This window comes from Coregonus lavaretus, assembly GCF_964263955.1.
Source record: "Coregonus lavaretus genome assembly, chromosome: 10".
In the NCBI taxonomy this organism is placed as follows: domain Eukaryota; kingdom Metazoa; phylum Chordata; class Actinopteri; order Salmoniformes; family Salmonidae; genus Coregonus; species Coregonus lavaretus.
In genome coordinates this window covers 35,153,749-35,179,253 of record NC_139997.1, presented here as the reverse complement: position 1 = coordinate 35,179,253, position 25,505 = coordinate 35,153,749, and the positions used below count along the sequence as shown (strand labels likewise).

General features: G+C 42.0%; 1 protein-coding gene across 1 annotated transcript; it reads right to left on the bottom strand.

Moving 5' to 3' along the window:
- Positions 1-6,982: 6,982 nt before the first annotated feature.
- Positions 6,983-23,842, bottom strand: LOC311136577 (mediator of RNA polymerase II transcription subunit 31). The gene is made up of 4 exons (XM_084170764.1): positions 23,204-23,842; positions 14,905-14,979; positions 14,671-14,767; positions 6,983-7,422 (listed from the first exon to the last, which is right to left on the bottom strand). The coding sequence occupies exons 1-4, from the start codon at positions 23,223-23,225 to the stop codon at positions 7,212-7,214; spliced, it is 405 nt and encodes a 134-aa protein (XP_084026890.1). The 5' UTR covers positions 23,226-23,842; the 3' UTR covers positions 6,983-7,211.
- Positions 23,843-25,505: the final 1,663 nt, after the last annotated feature.

The window sequence follows — 25,505 nt, the reverse complement described above, 5'->3', positions numbered from 1 at the left end:
GTGTTTGTTACATTTTGGAAACTACGCTCACAGTAATCATAATACTTATGCACCCTAATAACCGCTCATTCGGATTAGAAATGCAACATGTATTTACATGTAGCCGTCTTCGATAGTTGAATTGATGATGTAGGACTCTGGTTTGCCCACCATTTTTTCCAAATTCTTTGTTTCATTATCCACTTTTGGATGTTGGAGTCTTGGCGGGAAGACTTCCTTTGTTCCACAGGGAAATACCCTCTCCCAATACTGCATGGCACGGAAGAGAACGTTTCTGCGAGGAATTTACGACCGGTCATAAAACTGGCCCCCAGGAGAGGGGGTGTTCAAAGCTTTGCCTAGCCGGCATCTTTGATCCTCAGCCCATGAGGGCGTCATGACAATATCATTCGTAGCTGTCTATTTACCACCACAAACCAATGCTGGCACTAAGACCAGCATTGGTATAAGGCCATAAGCAAACAAGAAAATGCTCATCCAGAAGCGGCACTCCTAGTGGCCGGGGACTTTAATGCAGGCAAACTTAAATACGCTTTACCTCATTTCTACCAGCATGTCACATGTGCAACCAGAGGTAAAACAAACTCTAGACCACCTTTACTCCACACAGAGACGCATACAATGCTCTCCCTCGCCCTCCATTTGGCAAATCTGACCATAATTCTATCCTCCTGATTCCTGCTTACAAGCAAAAACTAAAGCAGGAAGTACCAGTGACTCGCTCAATACGGAAGTGGTCAGATGACACAGATGCTACGCTACAGGACTGTTTTGCTAGCACAGACTGGAATATGTTCCGGGATTCATCCAATGGCATTGAGGAGTATACCACCTCAGTCATCGGCTTCATCAATAAGTGCATCGACGACGTTGTCCCCACAGTGACCGTACATACATATCCCAACTAGAAGGCAACAGGCAACATTCGCATCAAGCTAAAGGCTAGAGCTGCCGCTTTCAAGGAGCGGGACACTAATCCGGACGCTTATAAGAAATTCCACTACGCCCTTAGACGAACCATCAAACAGGCAAAGTGTCAATACAGGATTAAGATTGAATCCTACTACACTGGCTCTGACGCCCCTTTGGATGTGGCAGGGCTTGAAAACTATTACGGACTACAAAGGGAAACCGAGCCACGAGCTGCCCAGTGACGCGAGCCTACCAGACGAGCTAAATGCCTTTTATGCGCGCTTCGAGGCAAGCGACACCGAAGCATGCATGAGAACACCAGCTGTTCCGGACAACTGTGTGATCACGCTCTCTGTAGCCGATGTGAGCAAGACCTTTAAACTTGTCAACATTCACAAAGCCGCGGGGCCAGACGGATTACCAGGATGCGTCCTCAAAGCATGCACGGACCAACTGGCAAGTGTCATCACTGACATTTTCAACCTCTCCCTGACCGAGTCTGTAATACCTACATGTTTCAAGCAGACCATCATAGTCCCTGTGCCCAAGAAAGCGAAGGTAACCTGCCTAAATGATTACCGCTGATTCTCAACTCTGGGGTCCCTCAGGGGTGCGTGCTTAGTCCCCTCCTGTACTCCCTGTTCACCTATGACTGCGTGGCCAAACACAACTCCAACACCATCATTAAGTTTGCTGACGACACAACAGTGGTAGGCCTGATCACCGACAATGATGAGACAGCCTATAGGGAGGAGGTCAGAGACCTGGCAGTGTGGTGCCAGGACAACAACCTCTCCCTCAATGTGAGCAAGACAAAGGAGCTGATCCGTGGACTACAGGAAAAGGTGGGCCGAACAGGCCCCCATTAACATCGACAGGGCTGTAGTGGAGCAGGGAGAGAGAGTTTCAAGTTCCTTGGTGTTCACATCACCAACAAACTATCATGGTCCAAACACACCAAGACAGTCGTGAAGAGGGCACGACAACACCTTTTCCCCCTCAGGAGACTGAAAAGATTTGGCATGGGTCCCTAGATCAAAAAAAAAAGTTCTACAGCTGCACCATCAAGAGCATCCTGACCAGTTGCATCACCGCCTGGTATGGCAACTGCTCGGCATCTGACCGTAAGGCGCTACAGAGGGTATCACTGGGGCCAAGCTTCCTGCCATCCAGGACCTACAGTGGGGGAAAAAAGTATTTAGTCAGCCACCAATTGTGCAAGTTCTCCCACTTAAAAAGATGAGAGAGGCCTGTCATTTTCATCATAGGTACACGTCAACTATGACAGACAAATTGAGATTTTTTTTCCCAGAAGATCACAATGTAGGATTTTTAATGAATTTATTTGCAAATTATGGTGGAAAATAAGTATTTGGTCACCTACAAACAAGCAAGTTTTCTGGCTGTCACAGACCTGTAACTTCTTCTTTAAGAGGCTCCTCTGTCCTCCACTCGTTACCTGTATTAATGGCACCTGTTTGAACTTGTTATCAGTATAAAAAGACACCTGTCCACAACCTCAAACAGTCACACTCCAAACTCCACTATGGCCAAGACCAAAGAGCTGTCAAAGGACACCAGAAACAAAATTGTAGACCTGCACCAGGCTGGGAAGACTGAATCTGCAATAGGTAAGCAGCTTGGTTTAAAGAAATAAACTGTGGGAGCAATTATTAGGAAATGGAAGACATACAAGACCACTGATAATCTCCCTCGATCTGGGGCTCCACGCAAGATCTCACCCCGTGGGGTCAAAATGATCACAAGAACGGTGAGCAAAAATCCCAGAACCACACGGGGGGACCTAGTGAATGACCTGCAGAGAGCTGGGACCAAAGTAACAAAGCCTACCATCAGTAACACACTACGCCGCCAGGGACTCAAATCCTGCAGTGCCAGACGTGTCCCCCTGCTTAAGCCAGTACATGTCCAGGCCCGTCTGAAGTTTGCTAGAGTGCATTTGGATGATCCAGAAGAGGACTGGGAGAATGTCATATGGTCAGATGAAACCAAAATAGAACTTTTTGGTAAAAACTCAACTCGTCGTGTTTGGAGGACAAAGAATGCTGAGTTGCATCCAAAGAACACCATACCTACTGTGAAGCATGGGGGTGGAAACATCATGCTTTGGGGCTGTTTTTCTGCAAAGGGACCAGGACGACTGATCCGTGTAAAGGAAAGAATGAATGGGGCCATGTATCGTGAGTTTTTGAGTGAAAACCTCCTTCCATCAGCAAGGGCATTGAAGATGAAAGGTGGCTGGGTCTTTCAGCATGACAATGATCCCAAACACACCGCCCGGGCAACGAAAGGAGTGGCTTCGTAAGAAGCATTTCAAGGTCCTGGAGTGGCCTAGCCAGTCTCCAGATCTCAACCCCATAGAAAATCTTTGGAGGGAGTTGAAAGTCCGTGTTGCCCAGCAACAGCCCCAAAACATCACTGCTCTAGAGGAGATCTGCATGGAGGAATGGGCCAAAATACCAGCAACAGTGTGTGAAAACCTTGTGAAGACTTACAGAAAACGTTTGACCTGTGTCATTGCCAACAAATGGTATATAAAAGTATTGAGAAACTTTTGTTATTGACCAAATACTTAATTTCCACCATAATTTGCAAATCAATTCATAAAAAATCCTACAATGTGATTTTCTGGAGAAAAAAAATCTCATTTTGTCTGTCATAGTTGACGTGTACCTATGATGAAAATTACAGGCCTCTCTCATCTTTTTAAGTGGGAGAACTTGCACAATTGGTGGCTGACTAAATACTTTTTTCCCCCACTGTATATACTAGGCGGTGTCAGAGGAAAGGACTCCAGTCACCCAAGTCAGACTGTTCTCTTTGCTTCCGCACGGCAAGCGGTACCGGAGCCCCAAGTCTAGGACCAAAAGGCTCCTTAACAGCTTCTACCCCCAAGCCATAAGACTGCTGAACAATTAATCAAATGGCCACCCGACTATTTACATTGACACCCCCCCCATTTGTTTTTACACTACTGCTACCTGCTGTCTATTATCTATGTATAGTCACTTTACCCCTACCTACATGTACAAACTAACCTGTACCCCCGCACACTGACTCGGTACCGGTACCCCCTTGTATATTGCCTCGTTATTGTTATTTTGTGTTACCTTTCTTTTTTTTTTTCTTTTTACTTTAGTTTATTTGGGAAATATTTTCTTAACTCTTTCTTGAACTGCATTGTTGGTTAAGGGCTTGTAAGTAAGCATTTCACGGTAAGGTTGTATTTGGCGCATGTGACAATTAAAGTTTGATTTGATTTGATAGCTTTCAGACATATGTTCTACTGTATGGCTGTTACTATTCTGTAATGTTAGAGTTGCCAATCCTGCTTTGCCTATTGTTTATCGTATGTAGTATTATTCCGTACTGCCATAAGTGTTATTGCATTGGTTGCACAAGTACTTTTGCAGAAGTGGTTTAATTGTTGTATTGGTTAACATAGTCTTTTGCATGCACACGCTACCACAGCGTTTTCCAAGGTGTTTTATTGCGCTGCCATGGGCGAGCTTATAGTCATCTCAGACAGTTCTTTGAGCTTGCTCATGCACAGAGTAATGGCGCCAGGGCAGATCTGATAAGGTCTCAGCCTGCCAGATTCTCACACAAGGCTAGAGAGAGGGTGTCATTAATCTTGACCCTTTGTCAATACAAGTAATTTGTTTTTCTCTCTCTCTCCAAGAGGTGAATGTTTATGTTTATATTGATGCTGTGTTTATAGCCCTTTATAGACATGTTATAAATGTAGTGCCATTAGCCATTTATTAATGTACATATGTATATTGTATAGTTATAACCCTTAACTAATACTGTTTACATGTGTGAATATTTTTGTCTTATAGAACCACAACAATACAATTCCAAGTCATTCGGATTACCACGATCATACAAACATCTTCAAATGGAAACAGCTGTGTCTGCGTGTGTGTGTGTGTGAGTGTGGTGGTGACCAAGTGTTCATTATGAGCCTCAACATCATGTTCTGACCGGACAGCACTATAGTGGGCAGAACCAAATCAATCAGTTATAAGTATATAGCGGGTGAGGGCATTCATAGCCGACCGCTCAGACGGGTGAGGGTTTACCAGCCAACTGTTTTTACGTGGTCCTTCTAGCTGGTTTTTTACATGGTCCGTAATTTCTCCGGATTTAGCGACCAATAGTTTTTACAATCATATTTCTCCCCTGGTGGTGGTTTCCACTGCATATCTAGTCTGTTTAGCCCTTGGGTGCATAATATCCATTATTGACGTCTACACTACCGGTCAAAGGTTTTAGAACACCTACTCATTCAAGGGTTTTTCTTTATTTTTACTATTATCTACATTGTAGAATAATAGTGAAGACATCAAAACTATGAAATAACACATATGGAATCATGCAGTAACCAAAAAAGTGTTACATCAATCCAAATATATTTTATATTTGAGATTCTTCAAATAGCCACCCTTTGCCTTGAAAATGTATGCACTCACTAACTAAGTCACTCTGGATAAGAGCGTCTGCTAAATGACTAAAATGTAAAATGTAAATGACAGCTTTGCACACTCTTGTCATTCTCTCAACCAGCTTCATGAGGTAGTCACCTGGAATTCATTTCAATTAACAGGTGTGCCTTCTTAAAAGTTAATTTGTGGAATTTCTTTCCTTCTTATTGCGTTTGAGCCAATCAGTTGTGTTGTGACAAGGTAGGGGGGGTATACAGAAGATAGCCCTATTTGGTAAAAGACCAAGTCCATATAATGGCAAAAACTGCTCAAATAAGCAAAGACAAATGACAGTCCATCATTACTTTAAGACATGAAGGTCAGTCAATACGGAACATTTCAAGAACTTTTAAAGTTTCTTCAAGTGCAGTCTCAAAATCCATCAAGCGCTATGATGAAACTGGCTCTCATGAGGACCGCCACAGGAATGGAAGACCAAGAGTTACCTCTTCTGCAGAGGATAAGTTCATTAGAGTTAACAGCACCTCAGAAATTGCAGGCCAAATAAATGCTTCACAGAGTTCAAGTAAGAGACACATCTCAATATCAATTGTTCAGAGGAGACTGTGTGAATCAGGCCTTCATGGTTGAATTGCTGCAAAGAAACCACTACTAAAGGACACCAATAAGAAGAATAGACTTGCTTGGGCCAAGAAACACAAGCAATGGACATTAGACTGGTGGAAATGTGTCCTTTGGTTTGGAGTCCAAAATTGAGATTTTTGGTTCCAACCGCTGTGTCTTTGTGAGACACGGTGTGGGTGAACGGATGATCTCTGCATGTGTATTTCCCACCGTAAACCTTGGAGGTGGTGGTGTTATGGTGTGGGAGTGCTTTGCTGGTGACACTGTCTGTGATTTATTTAGAATTCAAGGCACACTTAACCAGTATGACTACCACAGCATTCTGCAGCGATATGCCATCCCATCTGGTTTGGGCTTAGTTGGACTATCATTTGTTTTTCAACAGGACAAATGACCCAACACACCTCCAGGCTGTGTAAGGGCTATTTTACCAAGAAGGACAGTGATGGAGTGCTGCATCAGATGACCTGGCCTCCACAATCCCCCGACCTCAACCAAATTGAGATGGTTTGGGATGAGTCGGACCGCAGAGTGAAGGAAAAGCAGCCAACAAGTGCTCAGCAAATGTGGGAACTCCTTCAAGACTGTTGGAAAAGCATTCCAGGTGAAGCTGGTTGAGAGAATGCCAAGAGTGTGCAAAGCTGTCATCAAGGCAAAGGGTAGCTACTTTGAAGAATCTAAAATCTAAAATATATTTTGATTTGTTTAACACTTTTTTGGCCATTTGTGTTATTTCATAGTTTTGATGTCTTCACTATTATTCTACAATGTAGAAAATAGTAAAAATAAAGAAAAACCCTTGAATGAGTATGTGTTCTAAATCTTTTGACCGGTAGTGTAGTATCTATCATAGTTTTCTGGTCTGATGTATTGCTAACCAAAAACGGCTGCCTCACTCTCCCTGAGAAATGAGTAAACAACATGCTGTTTATTTCCACCACTGTTCTACTGAGGCCAAACAACACAAGGCAACAGCATTCTAACCTAAAGTTATTTATTACACAAAAGTCAGATGTTTTTAATTATACAAATTCAGAAACTTAAACAAGAAGAAAAAAAGAGATTCATCCCCATGATCCATATAGCACATACTTTTCCAGGAGAATGAATTGACATTTGAGGCCATGTCCATTTGAGTCCAGACTCCTGCAATCATGCCTTCATCCTCGTCCTTAGTCTCTTTCTCTCTCTCTCTCCCCCTCACACTCATTTGGTAGCATTGCCGTGAGGCGGCTGCTGTTGCTGCTGTTGTTGCTGCTCTGCCAGGGCCTGTTGCAGGCGGGTGCGTTTGCGGGAGTAGTGTTGCCAGTGCAGTAGCTGCTGCTCGTCAATGAACTTGGCACATTGTGCATTCACAAGCTCCTTCCTGAAGTGCTCATACTGAAGGAGCTCCAGCATGTGCAGGCAGTGGGGGTATCTGCAAGAAAGGGAGAGTTTTATATAGGTACTGTTCTACATACATACTGTTATACTCCTGTAACCGATGTACACTGAGTGTACAAAACATTAGGAACACCTTCGTAATATTGAGTTACACCCCCTTTTTTTCCCCTCAGAACAGCCTCAATTCATTGGGGCATGGACTCTACAAGGTGTCAGAAAGCGTTCCAAAGGGATGCTGGCCCATGTTGATTCCAATGCTTCCCACAGTTGTGTCAAGTTGGCTGGATGACCTTTGGGTGGTGGACCATTCTTGATACACACCGGAAACTGTTGAGTGTGAAAAACCAAGCAGCGTTGCAGTTCTTGACACACTCAAACCAATGCGCCTGGCACCTACTACTAGGGCTGTTGCAGTGACCGTATTACCGCCACACCGGCGGTCACGAATAATGAAGGCAGTCAAATTCCACATGATCGTTTAGTCATGGTAATTAGGCTTCTCCATTTATTTATAGACTTTCCTAATATTAAGCACATTGATTATCTTTACAACAGGAGTATAGCCTACCTTGCGGGCATGAAAATGAATCACGCTATTTAAGTGCATAGATGACATGTATTTTTCCCGCTGCCCCTGTTCGAGACAGGTCCATGATAATGGTCCATTCTAAATCAAAACAAATTTCATATATTTATATTATTTAGTATATGTAAAGACAAGATTAAATCAAGAATAGTCAGGTGACAATATTAGCCTATCACATATATTATCACTTGTGAATGATGTCCAGCATAAGAAAAAGGCTTTTCTTTGGCAACTTTTTCGAATCATAGTTGCACACCTCATTTAGCCTAGCCCATAGGCCTATGTGTTTTGATAAGGTTTGTATCACAACCAAAGTGGCCAAGAAAGTCTTAAAATTAAGCACATTAATCCGCTTTACAAGGGGAAGATAATTTTCACCATAAAAATGCACCTTTATAATAAAAGCATTATATGCATAATCGCATTTGCGGTCACTTTTGATAATGGCGTTTTCCCGCTAATGGAACATTCCCGCTTATAGCCTACTGCCATGTGCGCATTGCTACACTTATAATGTGAAGAAATAGCCTAATAGTTTATCAACATTTTAACCTAAATGTTTTGATCTGTTGTGTCAGCCACATTGCGTAAAACATATTTTGGGATGCTAGTGGTTGTAGTATTAATTTGGGATCTATTGTATCCCACAACTGTCCCAGACTATGTTTGGAAGATTTATTTCTCGCACAGAATACAATAGGTCGACTTTTGTACTTTTGCTGTTCGTTAGGCCTACTCATCTTGTTGGCTGATGAAAAGTAAATGTGGACAGTTCTTCCAATATCTTCAATATGCACCTCGGAATTGGATAAGGACGCGCACAGTTGCATCCCCGATGTGTCTGTCTTCACTTGTAGCCTGTGAGAAAGACCCGATCACATGATGGAGAGCGCGTGCTCAGGGAGAAGGGCACAACAAAGGCATGGAGTTTTTTAGGGTGCATTACATTTACATTTACATTTTAGTCATTTAGCAGACGCTCTTATCCAGAGCGACTTACAGTTAGTGAATACATATTTTTTTATACTGGCCCCACGTGGGAATCGAACCCACAACCCTGGTGTTGCAAACGCCATGCTCTATCAACTGAGCTACATCCCTGCCGGCCATTCCCTCCCCTACCCTGGACGACGCTGGGCCAATTGTGCGCCGCCCATGATTACGGCCACAAATAGGAAATTCAAGGCATTAACAAGTGCTTGTCAAATTGTCAATGAGAGACTAATAAAGTGTGTACAGCCTGCGCAAAAAACAAAGTAGAGCTCATGCCTTTCAAGCGACTTTTTTCAAATCATCATTAGAGTCGCATCATGCAGCCTTAGAATGTATTAAAAATCAAAACATATAGCCCAACGTTTGTAGAACAACTAAAGTTACATTAATAACTCTAAATTAAGCATATAGGAGTACCTATTTCTTTGTTTACCGCTCAACACAGAATAGCTGCATTTGGAGAAAATATTTATATTTTTGTTACTTTGTTCAATTGTATTCTTCATACTATAAAATAATGTAAAATAATGCCACGGAATTCTAAGCAAATCTTGTCTGCTAAATTAACTAGTGTAGCCCACAGCCATTTGGCATTGCCACAAACATAAATACCGAACGTGTTTTTGCATGGATTCCGCATCGTGGTTAGCTTTTATCAGCTAGGACCACTATCTCTTGTCCCAGAATCTCGCTTAACTGACAGGTTAAAGTCTGCGTGAAAGAGCCGCTAACCTAGCTAAGCTGCTAGCCATCAAGAGACAGGTTGAAGCCTGCTTAACAGAGACGCTAAGCTGCTAGCCATCAAGCTAACGAAGTTGGTACCTGATGAGTTTAGCAATTGAGCCCTCTTTATCTGGAGAACTAAATGAACGGTTCCAGCGCTGTAGGAGCTGTATCTATTACGCTTTGTTTCGGGACAAACCGGATCACTCGGACTTCCGATGCAGCAATTGTTTACTTGCCGAGGATTATAGGCTTGAGGTGGCTTCCTTGATCACGCAGGTCGCCAGCCTACGTAAGAAACTGGGGAAAACGCAGAGTGGAATGATTACATTTTCTACGCCGGTGGCTGGACGGCGTTCGCGCTTGTTGGATACATCTCCGCCTTGTTGTTTGCCGTTATCCGACTAGCCGGTGTTGCCCGGAGCTCCACCATCTGATAGCGCCATTGAAGGAGCACAGTATGAGGAGAAAGGCAATCAACGATGGTCGCATGTCACGAGCCGTGGACGCCGAAGACCTCCCGCAAAGCAGTCTACACTCCCAACGAGAGGCCCGGAGCGGATACAAACAACGAATAGCTTCGCCGTACTGGAGCCTGATCTTCCTGCACCTTCGTCGCTGGGGGTGTCTGTGCCTGTGGCCGCAGTGCCTACTACTACGATTCCGAAGTCGACGTCGGCAACCTTCCGTCCCTGCTCTGCATCGAGCGGGGCTTCTCTATCTGTCGGAGGCCTGCATCCTGTGAAGCGTGGGAGTGGGCAGATTTCCTCGTCCTTCTCGCCAGCCGTGATTTTGGGCAGCTCCATGGTAAGAAATGTGACTGTTCCTGGTGCAAAAACAATGTCCTATCCCAGAACTCGAGTAAATGACATTACTAAGCTGCTCCCGAATGTACTATGTCAGGACATGGAAATTGATTCTATCGTAGTCCATGTGGGTTTTAATAACATTATGAAGGGCAGCTCTGAACAGTTGAAACTGGATTTTAAAGAGCTGATTGACTCTCTGCTAGACACTAACAAAAAACCCATCATATCTGTCCCTGTGCCCTCTCTGAATCGTGGCATTGAACGCTTTAGCAGGATTCTTGCTCTTCACAACTGGCTACGTGATTATTGCAGCTCAATGGGTGTAACTTTTGTTGACAATTTCTATACCTTTTGGAAACAAAACACTTTTATAAGGCCCTGTGTAGCTCAGTTGGTAGAGCATGGCGCTTGCAACGCCAGAGTTGTGGGTTCGTTTCCCACGGGGGGCCAGTATGAAAAAAATGTATGCACTCACTAACTGTAAGGCGCTCTGGATAAGAGCGTCTGCTAAATGACTAAAAATGTTTAAAAAAAAGTAAAATAAGGAGGATGGGATCCACCCAAATCATTTGGGTTCCTGGATCCTTTAACAGCATTATAAGGCTGCGTTGAGACAATGACTTAGCAATGACCCAAGCCCAGCTCAGCTAATCCCTACCATTGTGACACAGAGTTGTCAAAATGCTTCAGCAAATGTACATTACATCAGGGACGTCGGTAGTCACAATATAAGTAACCTAATTTATGTCCCTCTAACTGCCCTGAATGCCACCGCTGATCCTACAGCTATTGTGTGCAGAAATCATGTGCCTAAGAACCAGATTTATACTGTTAGCACTGAGCCGGTGTACCTGAGGCAGTCCACTGTGTGCAGCTCACGTGCACTAACATAAAGAACATGAGCACATCTACTGCTGCTAAGCTTCCCAGTAAAGCAATAAAAAGAAGTAAGCATCCCATAAGAAAAGTGCTCAAAATAGCCCACGTTAACATATGTAGCTTAAGAAACAAGGTTAATGAAATCAATACTTTGCTAGTAACAGATGACATTCATATTCTGACTATCCCTGAAACTCACTTAGATAATACCTTTGATGATACAGTGGTAGCAATTCAAGGTTATAACATTTACAGAAAATATAGAAATGCCAATGGTGGAGGTGTTGCTGTTTATATAACGAACCAAATTCCTGTGAAGATTAGAGAGGATCTCATGTTAAATACTGTTGAAGTAATATGGCTACAGGTTCAACTGCATCACCTAAAGCCAATTCTGGTGGGAAGCTGCTATAGACCACCAAGTGCTAACAGTCAGTATCTGGATAACATATGTGAAATGCTTGATAATGTATGTGATATCAATAGAGAGGTATACTTTCTGGGTGATTTAAATATTGACTGGCTGTCATCAGGCTGCCCACTCAAGAGAAAGCTTCAAACTGTAACCAGTGCCTGCAACCTGGTTCAGGTTATCAGTCAACCTACCAGGGTGGTTACAAACAGTACAGGAATTAAATCATCAACATGTATTGATCATATCTTTACTAATGCTGCAGAGATTTGTTTGAAAGCAGTATCCAAATCCATTGGATGTAGTGATCACAATATAGTAGCCATATCTAGGAAAACCAAAGTTCCAAAGGCTGGGCCTAATATTGTGTATAAGAGGTCATTCAAGAAGTTTTGTAGTGATTCCTATGTTGTTGATGTAAAGAATATATGTTGGTCCGTGGTGTGTAATGAGGAGCAAACAGACACTGCACTTGACACATTTATGAAATTGCTTATTCCAGTTACTAATAAGCATGCACCCATTAAGAAAATGATTGTAAAAACTGTTAAATCCCTGTGGATTTATGAGGAATTGAAAAATGGTATGGTTGAGAGGGATGAGGCAAAAGGAATGGCAAATAAGTCTGGCTGCACAACCGATTGGCAAACGTATTGCAAATTGAGAAATCATGTGACTAAACTGAATAAAAAGAAGAAACAACACTATGAAACAAGGATAAATGACATAAAGAATGATAGTAAAAAGCTTTGGAGCACCTTAAATGACATTCTGGGAAAAAAAGACAAACTCAGCTCCATCATTCATTGAATCAGATGGCTCATTCATCACAAAACCAACTGATATTGCCAACTACTTTAATACTTTTTTCATTGGCAAGATTAGCAAACTTAGGCATGACATGCCAGCAACAATTGCTGACACTACACATCCAAGTATATCTGACCAAATTCTGAAAGACAAGCATTGTAATTTTGAATTCCGTAAAGTGAGTGTGGAAGAGGTGAACAAATTATTGTTGTCTATTAACAATGACAAGCCACCGGGGTCTGACAACTTGGATGGAAAATTGCTGCCTTGGCAGCAGCTAATGGGGATCCTTAATAAATACAAAATACATCAGGACAACTCAGAGTCCACTATTCTGTTCTTCTGAAATAACTACATTTTCTTCATATCATGCCTCTTTAGACCGGTCTAAAATAAATCATGGATTTATTGTTAAGGTGTAGGCTATATTACATGTATTTTTTTGGACTTTTTAAAATGTACACTACCGTTCAAAAGTTTGGGGTCACTTAGAAATGTCCTTGTTTTCCATGAAAACATACATGAAATTAGTTTGAATAGGAAATATAGCAAAATGCATAGGAAATGTAGTCATTGACAAGGTTAGAAATAATATCCTTCAAACTTTGCTTTCGTCAAAGAATCCTCCATTTGCAGCAATTACAGCCTTGCAGACCTTTGGCATTCTAGTTGTCAATTTGTTGAGGTAATCTGAAGAGATTTCACCCCACCACAAGTTGGATTGGCTTGATGGGCACTTCTTACGTACCATATGGTCAAGCTGCTCCCACAACAGTCTGTGTTCTTTTGCCCATCTTAATATTTTCTTTTTATTGGCCAGTCTGAGATATGGCTTTTTCTTTGCAACTCTGCCTAGAAGGTCAGCATCCCGGAGTCGCCTCTTCACTGCTGACGTTGAGACTGGTGTTTTGCGAGTACTATTTAATGAAGCTGCCAGTTGAGGACCTGTGAGGCGTCTGTTTCTCAAACTAGACACTCTAATGAATTTGTCCTCTTGCTCACTGGGGCCTCCCACTCCTCTTTCTATTCTGGTTAGAGCCAGTTTGCGCTGTTCTGTGAAGGGAGTAGTACACAGTGTTGTACGAGATCTTCAGTTTCTTGGCAATTTCTCGCATGGAATAGCCTTCATTTCTCAGAACAAGAATAGACTGACGAGTTTCAGGAGAAAGTTATTTGTTTCTGGCCATTTTGAGCCTGTAATCGAACCCACAATTGCTGATGCTCCAGATACTCAACTAGTCTCAAGAAGGCCCATTTTATTGCTTCTTTAAATCAGCACAACAGTTTTCAGCTGTGCTAACATAATTGCAAAAGGGTTTTCTAATGACCAATTAGCCTTTTAAAATGATACACTTGGATTAGCAAACACAACGTGCCATTGGAACACAGGACTGATGATTGCTGATAGTGGGCCTCTGTACGCCTATGTAGATATTACATTAAAAATCAGCCGTTTCCAGCTACAATAGCCATTTACAACATTAACAATGTCTACACTGTATTTCTGATCAATTTAATGTTATTTTAATGGACAACAAAATTGCTTGTCTTTCGAAAACAAGGACATTTCTAAGTGACCCCAAACTTTTGAACGGTAGTGTAGATGTTCCAAAGGTCTGCATCATATAGCTGTGTGTGGAAGCCAGGAGATGCGAAATGTTAATTAACGGTCAATTACCGTGAGACCGACAGTTATTTGCTTGACAATCACCGGCTGACGAAAATGTGTGACCGCCACAGCCCTACCTATTACCATACCCCGTTCAAAAGGCACTTAAATCTTGTGTTGCCCATTCACCATCTGAACGGCACACATACACAATCCATGTCTCAATTGTCTCAAGCCTTAGCTTAAATCATGATTTTTTTTATTATCTCCTCCCCTTCATCTACACTGATTGAAGTGGATTTAACAAGTGACATCAATAAGGGATCATAGCTTCCACCTGGATTAACCTGGTCAGTCTCAGTCATGGAAAGAGTTCCTAATGTTTTGTACACTCAGTGTATATGATGCAGAGGGAGAGGGCTTACGTGTTATTTTACGAACTACAAAAGTCTGAATCTTACTTCAGGAATTTGGCGTATTCAGGCTCCTTCCAGTACAGTAGGTACTTCAGGTAGTTCACAAAGGGTTTCTCTCGCAGGTAGCCCCTCTGAGCCAAAACTGGAGGGACACAGGAACAGAGAAAAGTCACAAACAATGCTAGCTAGATCTACAGGTTATAGTAATGAGTGTCTGGTTGTACGGAGTGACAAACAGTTGAGGATATGTTAGCTAGCTAGCTAGATAACCCCACTCACAGTTCAGATAATTCGGATTGGCCAAGCATTGGATAAACTCCAGCTCTGATTGAAAGCGGTTCCTCGCCTGCTCCTCTGTGAAGTTAGATACACAGAACAAGTTAGAGTAACAGAACATTACAGCTGACTTTGAGGATGGCAGCTTGCTAGCTGAAACAGCTGGCTAGCAAACCAGGGGTGTGTTCAGTTCAACATTTCCTATGTTGCTTTACAGATTGAACTTACATACACTAGCTTTGCTTTCAATTGTATTGGGTTGCACAAAAACAGTCAGTGGGAAGCCAGAAGTTAAATACCATTCCATTTCAACTTACTGTGACGGTGGGCAGGACGGTTGGTCATTATGACGGGGGGAATTTGAGACAAATTATCTAAAGGATCGTATTATTAAACAGACTTTCCAAACGTGGGTCTGTCAAAATAAAAGTCCTGCACGTGCTCCATATGTGGACAAAAATAAATGAATAACTTGTGGGGAAATTTTATTTTGACATGAGGGAAGGGTTAGAGGAAGTGGGTCTACAACAGACCCACGTTGGAAAGTCTGTTTAATAATACGATCCTTTAGATATTTTGTTCCAAATTCCCCCGTCATAATGACCAACCATCCTGCCCACCGGCACAGTATGTTGAAATGGAATTGTATTTAACTTCTGGCTTCCCACGGACTGTTTCTGTGCAACCCAATACAATTGAAAGCAACGCTAGTTTATGTAAACACACTTGCGTTGCTAAAAGCACATACTCATGCAACACACCATACAATCAATCGCCCTTTGGGCCACCATAATCATTGCTCTCGAAAACCCTACACTCTCGAAAACCCTTCTCCATATGTAGGGTTTTCAGCGGATACATTCACCCACTGTTGCGTCCATGTGAACTACAATTACAACACTGTGTTTTAACGTTTAGAAAGTAAATAATCATCTCTTCCAAACCGGTTTTCAAAACATATACTGATATACCCCTTATCTTTCATGACAGCGAGAAATAATCTTTCAAATAAAATATACTTACTGTAGCATATTTGCACAGATCCACTAGATGTGTGTGCCTCCAGTTGACAAACTACACTTCCTCCCCAGTTAAATTCACACACAGGTGTTCGGAGCACGCTAGATAGCTAATCAGCACAGGTGGCCCAGCCTAGTCTCATAGACTAGATGTAACATAGTAAACATACACTACCGTTCAAAAGTTTGGAGTCACTTAGAAATGTCCTTGTTTTCCATGAAAACATACATGAAATGAGTTTGAATAGGAAATATACCAAAATTCATAGGAAATGTGGTCATTGACAAGGTTAGAAATAATGATTTTTAATAGAAATAATAATTGTGTCAAAGAATCCTCCATTTGCAGCAATTACAGCCTTGCAGACCTTTGGCATTCTAGTTGTCAATTTGTTGAGGTAATCTGAAGAGATTTCACCCCATGCTTCCTGAAGCACCTCCCATAAGTTGGATTGGCTTGATGGGCACTTCTTACGTACCATACGGTCAAGCTGCTCCCACAACAGCTCAATAGGGTTGAGATCCGGTGACTGTGCTGGCCACTCCATTATAGACAGAATACCAGCTGACTGCGTCTTCCCTAAATAGTTCTTGCATAGTTTGGAGCTGTGCTTTGGGTCATTGTCCTGTTGTAGGAGGAAATTGGCTCCAATCAAGCACCGTCCACAGGGTATGGCATGGCGTTGCAAAATGGAGTGATAGCCTTCTTTCTTCAAGATCCCTTTTACCCTGTACAAATCTCCCACTTTATCACCACCAAAGCACCCCCAGACCATCACATTGCCTCCACCATGCTTGACAGATGGCATCAAGCACTCCTTCAGCATCTTTTCATTTGATCTGCATCTCACAAATGTTATTCTTTGTGATCTGAACACCTCAAATTTCGATTCTTCTGTCCATAAACATTTTTTCCAATCTTCCTCTGTCCAGTGTCTGTGGTCTTTTGCCCATCTTTTCTTTTTATTGGCCAGTCTGAGATATGGCTTTTTCTTTGCAACTCTGCCTAGAAGGTCAGCATCCCGGAGTCTCCTCTTCAGTGTTGACATTGAGACTGGTGTTTTGCGGGTACTATTTAATGAAGCTGCCAGTTGAGGACCTGTGAGGCATCTGTTTCTCAAACTAGACACTAATGAATTTGTCCTCTTGCTCAGTTGTGCACCGGGGCCTCCAACTCCTCTTTCTATTCTGGTTAGAGCCAGTTTGCGCTGTTCTGTGAAGGGAGTAGTACACAGTGTTGTACGAGATCTTCAGTTTCTTGGCAATTTCTCGCATGGAATAGCCTTCATTTCTCAGAACAAGAATAGACTGACGAGTTTCAGAAGAGTTCTTTGTTTCTGGCTATTTTGAACCTGTAATCGAACCCACAATTGCTGATGCTCCAGATACTCAACTAGTCTCAAGAAGGCCAGTTTTATTGCTTCTTTAATCAGCACAACAGTTTTCAACTGTGCTAATATAATTGCAAAAGGGTTTTCTAATGATCAATTAGCCATTTAAAATGATAAACACAACGTGTCATTGGAACACAGGACTGATGGCTGCTGATAATGGGCCTCTGTACGCCTATGTAGATATTCCATTAATAATCAGCCGTTTCCAGCTACAATAACCATTTACAACATTAACAATGTCTACACTGTATTTCTGATCAATTTGATGTTATTTTAATGGACAACAAAATTGCTTTTCTTTTGAAAACAAGGACATTTCTAAGTGACCCCAAACGTTTAAACGGTAGTGTAAATCCGGAACACACAAATTAGTATGACATGTTACTTTTGGTATGGTTACATAAGACAGATGGTTACTTCAGGCAAAAACAAAAGTAGGGCGGTTAGTCGGGGTGGACGCATAACGCGAACGTCTAGCAACCCAAAGGTTGCGAGTTCGAATTTCATCACGGACAACTATAGCATTTTAGCTACTTTGCAACTACTTAGCATGTTAGCTAACCCTTCCCCTTTAACCTAATTCCTAAACTTAACCCTAACCCAGCTAACGTTAGCCAGCTAGCATTCGTAACATATCATACGTTTTGCAAATTCGTAACGTATGTGACCCTTTACAGAAAGCTGGGCGTATGTCGCATGTCACTACTTCACAGGAGAGGCATTTGAACATAAAAAAAGTGTTTACTTGGCCTACATGCAAAGTGTAGCTACAGCTTTCAATACCAGTGTTATCCTGTATACAACTGCTGGTATCGACACTGCTCTGTCTTCTGTGGCTAAAGCAATCTGGACTGGTTGAAGCACAGTGGGAAGGATTATTTTAAAAAGTGTTTCAGTCTGCCGTGAATCATCATAATCCATACACCGGCAAGCGTCTACAGATAAAATGCCAAGATAGTTACATGTACATATGTTATTGTCTCAACGGTATCAAAAAGTTGTTTTCATTGCTAGCTAGCTAGACAGTTGCATACAGGTACCGTTATGGCTTGCTTTGTCCTGCAATGAGCCATTGTTTACAGATTGCGGGATGAAGCAACATTAAGACAGCTAGCTGAGCTGGCTAGTTGCATTCTGCTGTTAATGTTGATTGCTGATGTGCTAAGGCTATTACATGATGATAATATTTTTCTTGTTTGCCAGTTTGACATGTTTAACTAGCTAGCTACCGAAAATAGCCACTGTTGTGAGAATGCTAATCGATTAGCAAGCTAAATCAAACCCTATGTTACGTTATAGGGACACATGCTAAATTGGCTAGCTAGTTATTGGATTATAGATTGAGGTCTTTTTTTTTTGCATGTTCAACTAGCTGGCTAGCTAGATGAATACCATTTACATCTAACCAGCTCGTAATTCTGAAGCTAAACGTTTGCTAAATCTAGCTAGTTATCGTGTGTCTGCATTGCCATTGTTGGGCTAGGTTAAGTGTGTACAGGGCATTTTAGTACAGCTGTAGCAGTCAACAGGCAATAACAAGCTATAGGCCATTAATTAATTCATGTTTTAAAACCTATTTTTTTATTTATTTGTCTTCCAGCATAAACCTGCTCTCCGCCACCAGTACAAGGAAATGATTGAGGGTGAACAAGCAACACTTCAGGTATTTTGTCTGTGTACTTTGAGCTTATTGCTTGGACTTGGGGGTAATTTAATGTTATTGCTGGTATGCAAGGTTTTAATGTCTTTTCTCCTTTACAGCTTTAATTGTCAGGAGCCTGGTGTTGTTGTGGCCAAGGAGCTTTCACTCAGATGGAACCAGGTTTCAGCTCCTGTGCAATGTTAACGTCCTTCTTCCCAGAGATGTGAAAGCATCCCCCGGACTGGACACAACCCGGCAAACATATTTTTGAGAAGATCAGGACTTTTGCAATGAAAAGGCCATGGCCATTACATGTCCTACTCCAAATGGCATGTCAGAAATATACTCTCAGGCTAGATTCCTTTGTTCATATCATAACATCACCTGGACCAAAGTTACTCAAAGGATCTTATAACATAGGCCTAGATATTGTTTTTACCTAAGCCTTTGTGTTTGTGTGTTATAATTTGTTCCTAATTGTAGGCTACTACCTTCAGCACTTGAAGTTAATAAAGTAATTTATTGTTGAAAATTTAAGCACTACCTCACTGCCTTTGGACATGGCCAAATTCGCATGTGTTCCAATGTGAATTCTTAAGAGATGGGTGGGTCTAAGGCTTTAGAGGGTGCGAACAATGCTAAATGGGCATAAACAAAGAACAGCACTGTAGCTGTTCAATGTGAAAGGTTATATTTATTATACAACAATTGGCAATTTAATACTGTAAATGGTTTGCCTAATGGGGTAACTTGGTGAGATAATGTTCAGAGAATCCATTTAGGCAATTTGGTTAAAGTATTCCTTTTCTAAATATATGTTTCCCAAGGATTAATGTAGAGCAAGTGTGAAAGTTTATTTGTCACATGCACAGGATACAGAAGGTGTAAACGGTACAGTGAAATGATTACTTGCATAGCGGTGTCTTTTGTTTAGACATGTAGCTAGCTAAACAATGAACCATAATCCCAACTCATAACATTACCACCCTGCATGAATCTATAGGTAGCTAAAGCTAACCAACTAGGTTCAATCTTAGCTAGCTACCTAACATTAGGCTATAACTAGCAATGCAAATGGCTCTGAGATACGAATATTACCATACATACAACGTTAGCTAGCTAGCGAGCCAGCCAGCCAGCGAGCCAGCCAGCTAACGTTAGCTAGCTAGCTAACAGTACGCTTTAACTTGCAATGAAAATGACTTTCTGACGTATAATATCTGAAAATGTAGCTAACTAGACTCTCTTACCCGTATACATGGATGAACGCTTCTCCTTCTCTGTCACAGATGCCATGGTTGCCCTTAGTTTGAAGATGTAATCTGGAGATAGGTGTTTTATACAACAGCCTTCTGTATGTTCTCTTTACAAATCCCTCCGCATATTTGAAATCAAATGCCTGCATTTTCTCCATCTCCTTAGCTATCATACTCTGCTTCCACCAGGCATTCCACTGATTTCAACTCAGTCCTCCAGAAAGTGGAGAGCATTAGCAACACTTTTCAGTTCTTCGTGATATCTTTCAAAAAAGCGCGTTAGAAAGGATTACCTACACATACTGAGCAGCTCATGTTATAGACAGAAGCGTGCTTCATGGCAGACCAATCCGAACTCTTTCGGCATGTCCAGCCCATCCATCTCAGCCAATCATGGCTAGCGGGAAGGTTCCTGTCTTTTTCAAATAAAATGTTATTGGTCACATACGTGTTTAGCAGATGTTATTGCGGGTGTAGCGAAATGCTTGTGTTTCTAGCTCCGACAGTGCAGTAATATCTAACAAGTAATATCTAACAATTTCACAACATATACCCAATACACACAAATCTAAGTAAAGCAATGTAATTAAGAATATATAAATAAATATATGGACGAGCAATGTCAGAGCGGCATAAACTAAGATACAGTAGAATAGTATAGAATACAGTATATACATATGAGATGAGTAATGCAAGATATGTAAACATTATTAAAGTGACTAGTGTTCCATTTATTAAAGTGGCAGTGATTTCAAATCTATGTATGTCGGCAGCATATATACAGACATGCCACCAGAGGTCTCTTCACAGTCCCCAAGTCCAGAACAGACTATGGGAGGTGCACAGTACTACATAGAGCCATGACTACATGGAACTCTATTCCACATCAAGTAACTGATGCAAGTAGTAAAATTAGATTTAAAAAACAGATTTAAAAAAAAACGTATGGAACAGCGGGGACTGAGAAGCAACACAAACATAGGCACAGACACATGCATACGCACGATAACATACGCACTATACACACACGTACACATGGATTTAGTACTGTAGATATGTGGTAGATGTGGAGTAGGGGCCTGAGGGCACACAGTGTGTTGTGAAATCTGTGAATGTATTGTAATGTTTTTATAATTGTATGAACTGCCTTAATTTTGCTGGACCCCAGGAAGAGTAGCTGCTGCCTTGGATGATAGCGGGGTGAACAGGCAGTTGCTCGGGTGGTTGTTGTCCTTGATTATCTTTTTGGCCTTCCTTTGACATCGGGTGCTGTAGGTGTCCTGGAGGGCTGTTAGTTTGCCCCAGGTGATGCTTTGGGCAGACCGCACCACGCTCTGGAGAGCCCTGCGGTTGTGGGCGGTGAAGTTGCCGAACCAGGCGGTGATACAGCCCGACAGGATGCTCTCAATTGTGCATCTGTGAGGGTTTTAGGTGCCAAGCCAAATTTCTTCAGCCTCCTTAGGTTGAAGAGGCTCTGTTGCGCCTTCTTCACCACACTGTCTGTGTGGGTGGACCATTTCAGTTTGTCGGTGATGTGTACGCTGAGGAACATGAAGCTTTCCACCTTCTCCACTGCGGTCCCGTCTATGTGGATAGGGGGGGGGGCTCCCTCTGCTGTTGTTTCCTGAAGTCCACGAGCATCTCCTTTGTTTTGTTGACGTTGATTGAGGTTATTCTCCTGGCATCACACTCCCAGAGCCCTCACCTCCTCCTTGTAGGCTGTCTCGTCATTGTTGGCAATCAAGCCTACTACTGTTGTGTCGTCTGCAAACTTGATGATTGAGTTGGAGGCGTGCTTGGCTACGCAGTCATGGGTGAACATGGAGTACAGGAGGGGGCTGAGCACGCACCCTTGTGGGACCCCAGTGATGGGGATCAGCAAAGTGGAGGTGTTGTTTCCTACCATCACCACCTGGGGCGGCCCGTCAGGAAGTCCAGGACCCAGTTGCACAGGGCGGGGTTCAGACCCAGGGCCTCGAGCTTAATGATGAGCTTGGAGGGTATTATGGTGTTGAATGCTGAGCTATAGTCAATGAACAGCATTCTTACACATTCTTACATTTCCGTGGCTAAACCAACTAGGCTCGTAATTTAACCATTTTATTCGTATTTATTCCAGTATGAAAAATGTATGCACTCACTAACTGTAAGTCGCTCTGGATAAGAGCGTCTGCTAAATGACTAAAATGTAAATGTAAAATGTATTTACAGATGGCATACAAGTTTGTTATTAAGGCGCATGAAAGTTCACATGTTTCAGAAGGCATTTCTGTCCCAAAGATTTTTATGTTCAAATGCCTCTCCTGTGAAGTAGTGATGCGCGACATACGCATAGTTTCCTGAAACGAGTCACATTTAGCACATTTCGTAACATATAATACAAATTAATACATACCATACGAAAGGTAACATATCATACATGTCTCGGATTTACTTAGAGAATAATACAAAATGCTCTGAGACCAGGTTGGGTTGCAGCCTATGTCTTCCATCTTTCTTCTGTAAACAAGCGATGTAACATGGAGATATGGCCATGTGGGAACACTAACCCTATAAAAGGTGTGTAGTAATTAAAGTTTTTATTTTATTATTATTATTATTATTATTATATCTCGCTGATATGAAAGGTATGTTCCCAAACCGTACCGCAAGTGATTCATTTGAGAGGAAGTGTCGGGGCTCTTAACAAACCCCCCTGGTCAGAAGATACTCCTAAAGCAGTTAGCGTCTATGAATGGGGTACCATAAGCACAACGTTCTTAAACTGTTCGATCAGTACAGTACCTTCTATTTAAATAAACGTTGTACACTGTTCTGTCGTACTGAACGCGCACCAGGAGGCAGATAACGTTAACTCGAGCTACATCAGGATAGCAAAGTAGCTTGCATGATTTGGGCGTTCATCCTTTTAAAACAAGCAGTGACAATACCCGCTAGCTACTTTATACTTGTTTGTAGCCTACTTTGTCTAACGTTAGCTAGTCATCTTACCCGATTCCATGACGCCTGCCATCAAAGGTGATCCAAATTAAAGGTCACAGGGTCTGCACAAAAACAACAGGTGCTTTACAACTGAACTAGGTAGTGATGGGACGACTGATACCGGAGCTCCGATGGAGTTTTCAAAGCACTACTGATCCGACAGAATGTAGCTACCGATGCTAGTTTCAAAATAACATTATCACGTGATCAATGACGGCTTCTTTTGATCACGTGGTTTTGTGTCGCAAAATGCGAGATCCCACTAACTCCGTCATGGTTCGGGTGCTGTCATCGATTCCAAATTGCTTTCAAACACCGTCCTCTACTGGACACCTTAAGATGTAGTTCGGATGAGTTCAAATAGCGTCACTTGAACGGTAGCTCAGCAGGTACGGTCGCAGTCTCTACAACAAAGGAATGGGGTCGAATTACGTTAAAGGAATATTATGTTGAAAAACCTTTTATGTGAAACCACACTTTCTGCACATTGTTGTCGATGACTTTTATTTAGTAAAGTATAAGCTTCTGTCTTACGCATCCTAAATAATGCCATAGATTCCGTTTTTGACAGCTAAAAATGCGATTCACAGCAAAAAAGGGAAGCATGATGGATGCGAACCTATATGGCAGTGGCGGCTCCTGAAAAAATTCTCAGGGGGGGCAATTTTTCTGATGATTTAGGTGACCTACACACATTTTAAAAAAGATATGTCCAGCAACAACATGAAGACAGGGGCAGCATATAAGTCAATACCAGAAGCATTTATTGACTGATCTCAAAAGTGTTGGCTTACCAGGGTTGGTGGAGCCCTCAGTTTCATCTTTGCCTCGCAAAGCTAACTCAAACACTCCGCAAAACTTCACACACTGGATTAGCCGGCTGAGGATGTGGCGGTTCTTGCTAATGTCGTAGTAAATATATTTGTTATAGTGAATATGGAATATGATATGTTGAGTAAAATGTTGTGCTAAGATCTATTTAGGTCAGGAGCTGGTTATAAGTTCTGTTCCTATCCAATAACAATGGACAAAAGGGTCCTATCTTGTCAGCCTTGTCAGCAGGTGGCCAAGGACAACACCCACGCCATAGGCCTCTCAGTTCTTCCAACTCACGAGTTCTTGCTCTGAGGACACACACACACACACACACACACACAAACACACACACAAATCAAATCAAATCAAATCAAATTTTATTGGTCACATGCGCCGAATACAACAGGTGCAGACATTGCAGTGAAATGCTTACTTACAGCCCTTAACCAACAGTGCATTTATTTTAAACAAAAAAAGTAAGAATAAACAACAACAAAAAAAGTGTTGAGAAAAAAAGAGCAGAAGTAAAATAAAGTGACAGTAGGGAGGCTATATATACAGTAAAATAAAGTGACAGTAGGGAGGCTATATATACAGGGGGGTACACATCATCACTGTTAAACACACACACACACACACACACACACACACATCATCACTGTTAAACACACACACACACACACACACAAAAATCCCCTCTCTTAGGCTGAACATTTGAAGACAGAGAACCCGACTCAGAGCCAATGCAACAGTGACAGTAGCCTGGAGGGGACCTCAGCCCAACTCATCAGGACCAATCAGAAGATCAGAACTACTAGATTCAACCTACTTCATTTATTGCATAAAATGTCTGCACACAATGTTTCGGGGCTCTCTTCAGATAATAATAATAATAATATGCCATTTAGCAGACGCTTTTATCCAAAGCGACTTACAGTCATGCGTGCATACATTTTTGTGTATGGGTGGTCCCGGGGATCGAACCCACTACCTTGGCGTTACAAGCGCCATGCTCTACCAGCTGAGCTACAGAAAGTGGATACTCATGGATGCGCATCGCAATTGTAAAATGTCAACACAATTGGAGACACCACGTCATTTTTGGAGACATGTTATTGACAGTAAACTATTGTAGATGCGACTGCTAACTAAATAAAACATTTTAGCTGGCTAGCTAATCATCTTAGCTAAATGTGGGGCAAACAATTCAGTTATTTACCGTTAATTTGAGGGATTGGGGTGAAAGAAATCGAGTTACATAGTGATACTTTACGATATACTGTATTGACAATATCGCAATATTTTAGCGCTAGTTGGCTGTACCTGCACCAAAACACCATTATTGTTCCTTCATAGCTTGTTCTCAATCTTTTCACATTGGGAGCCAATTTGTTTTCAGCACTTTTATTTCCATGACTGATCAAAACTCGTTCTCATGGCTTTCTGATCCCTCTGCAACAGACATATGGTGCGCAATAAAATCACAGTATCGAAT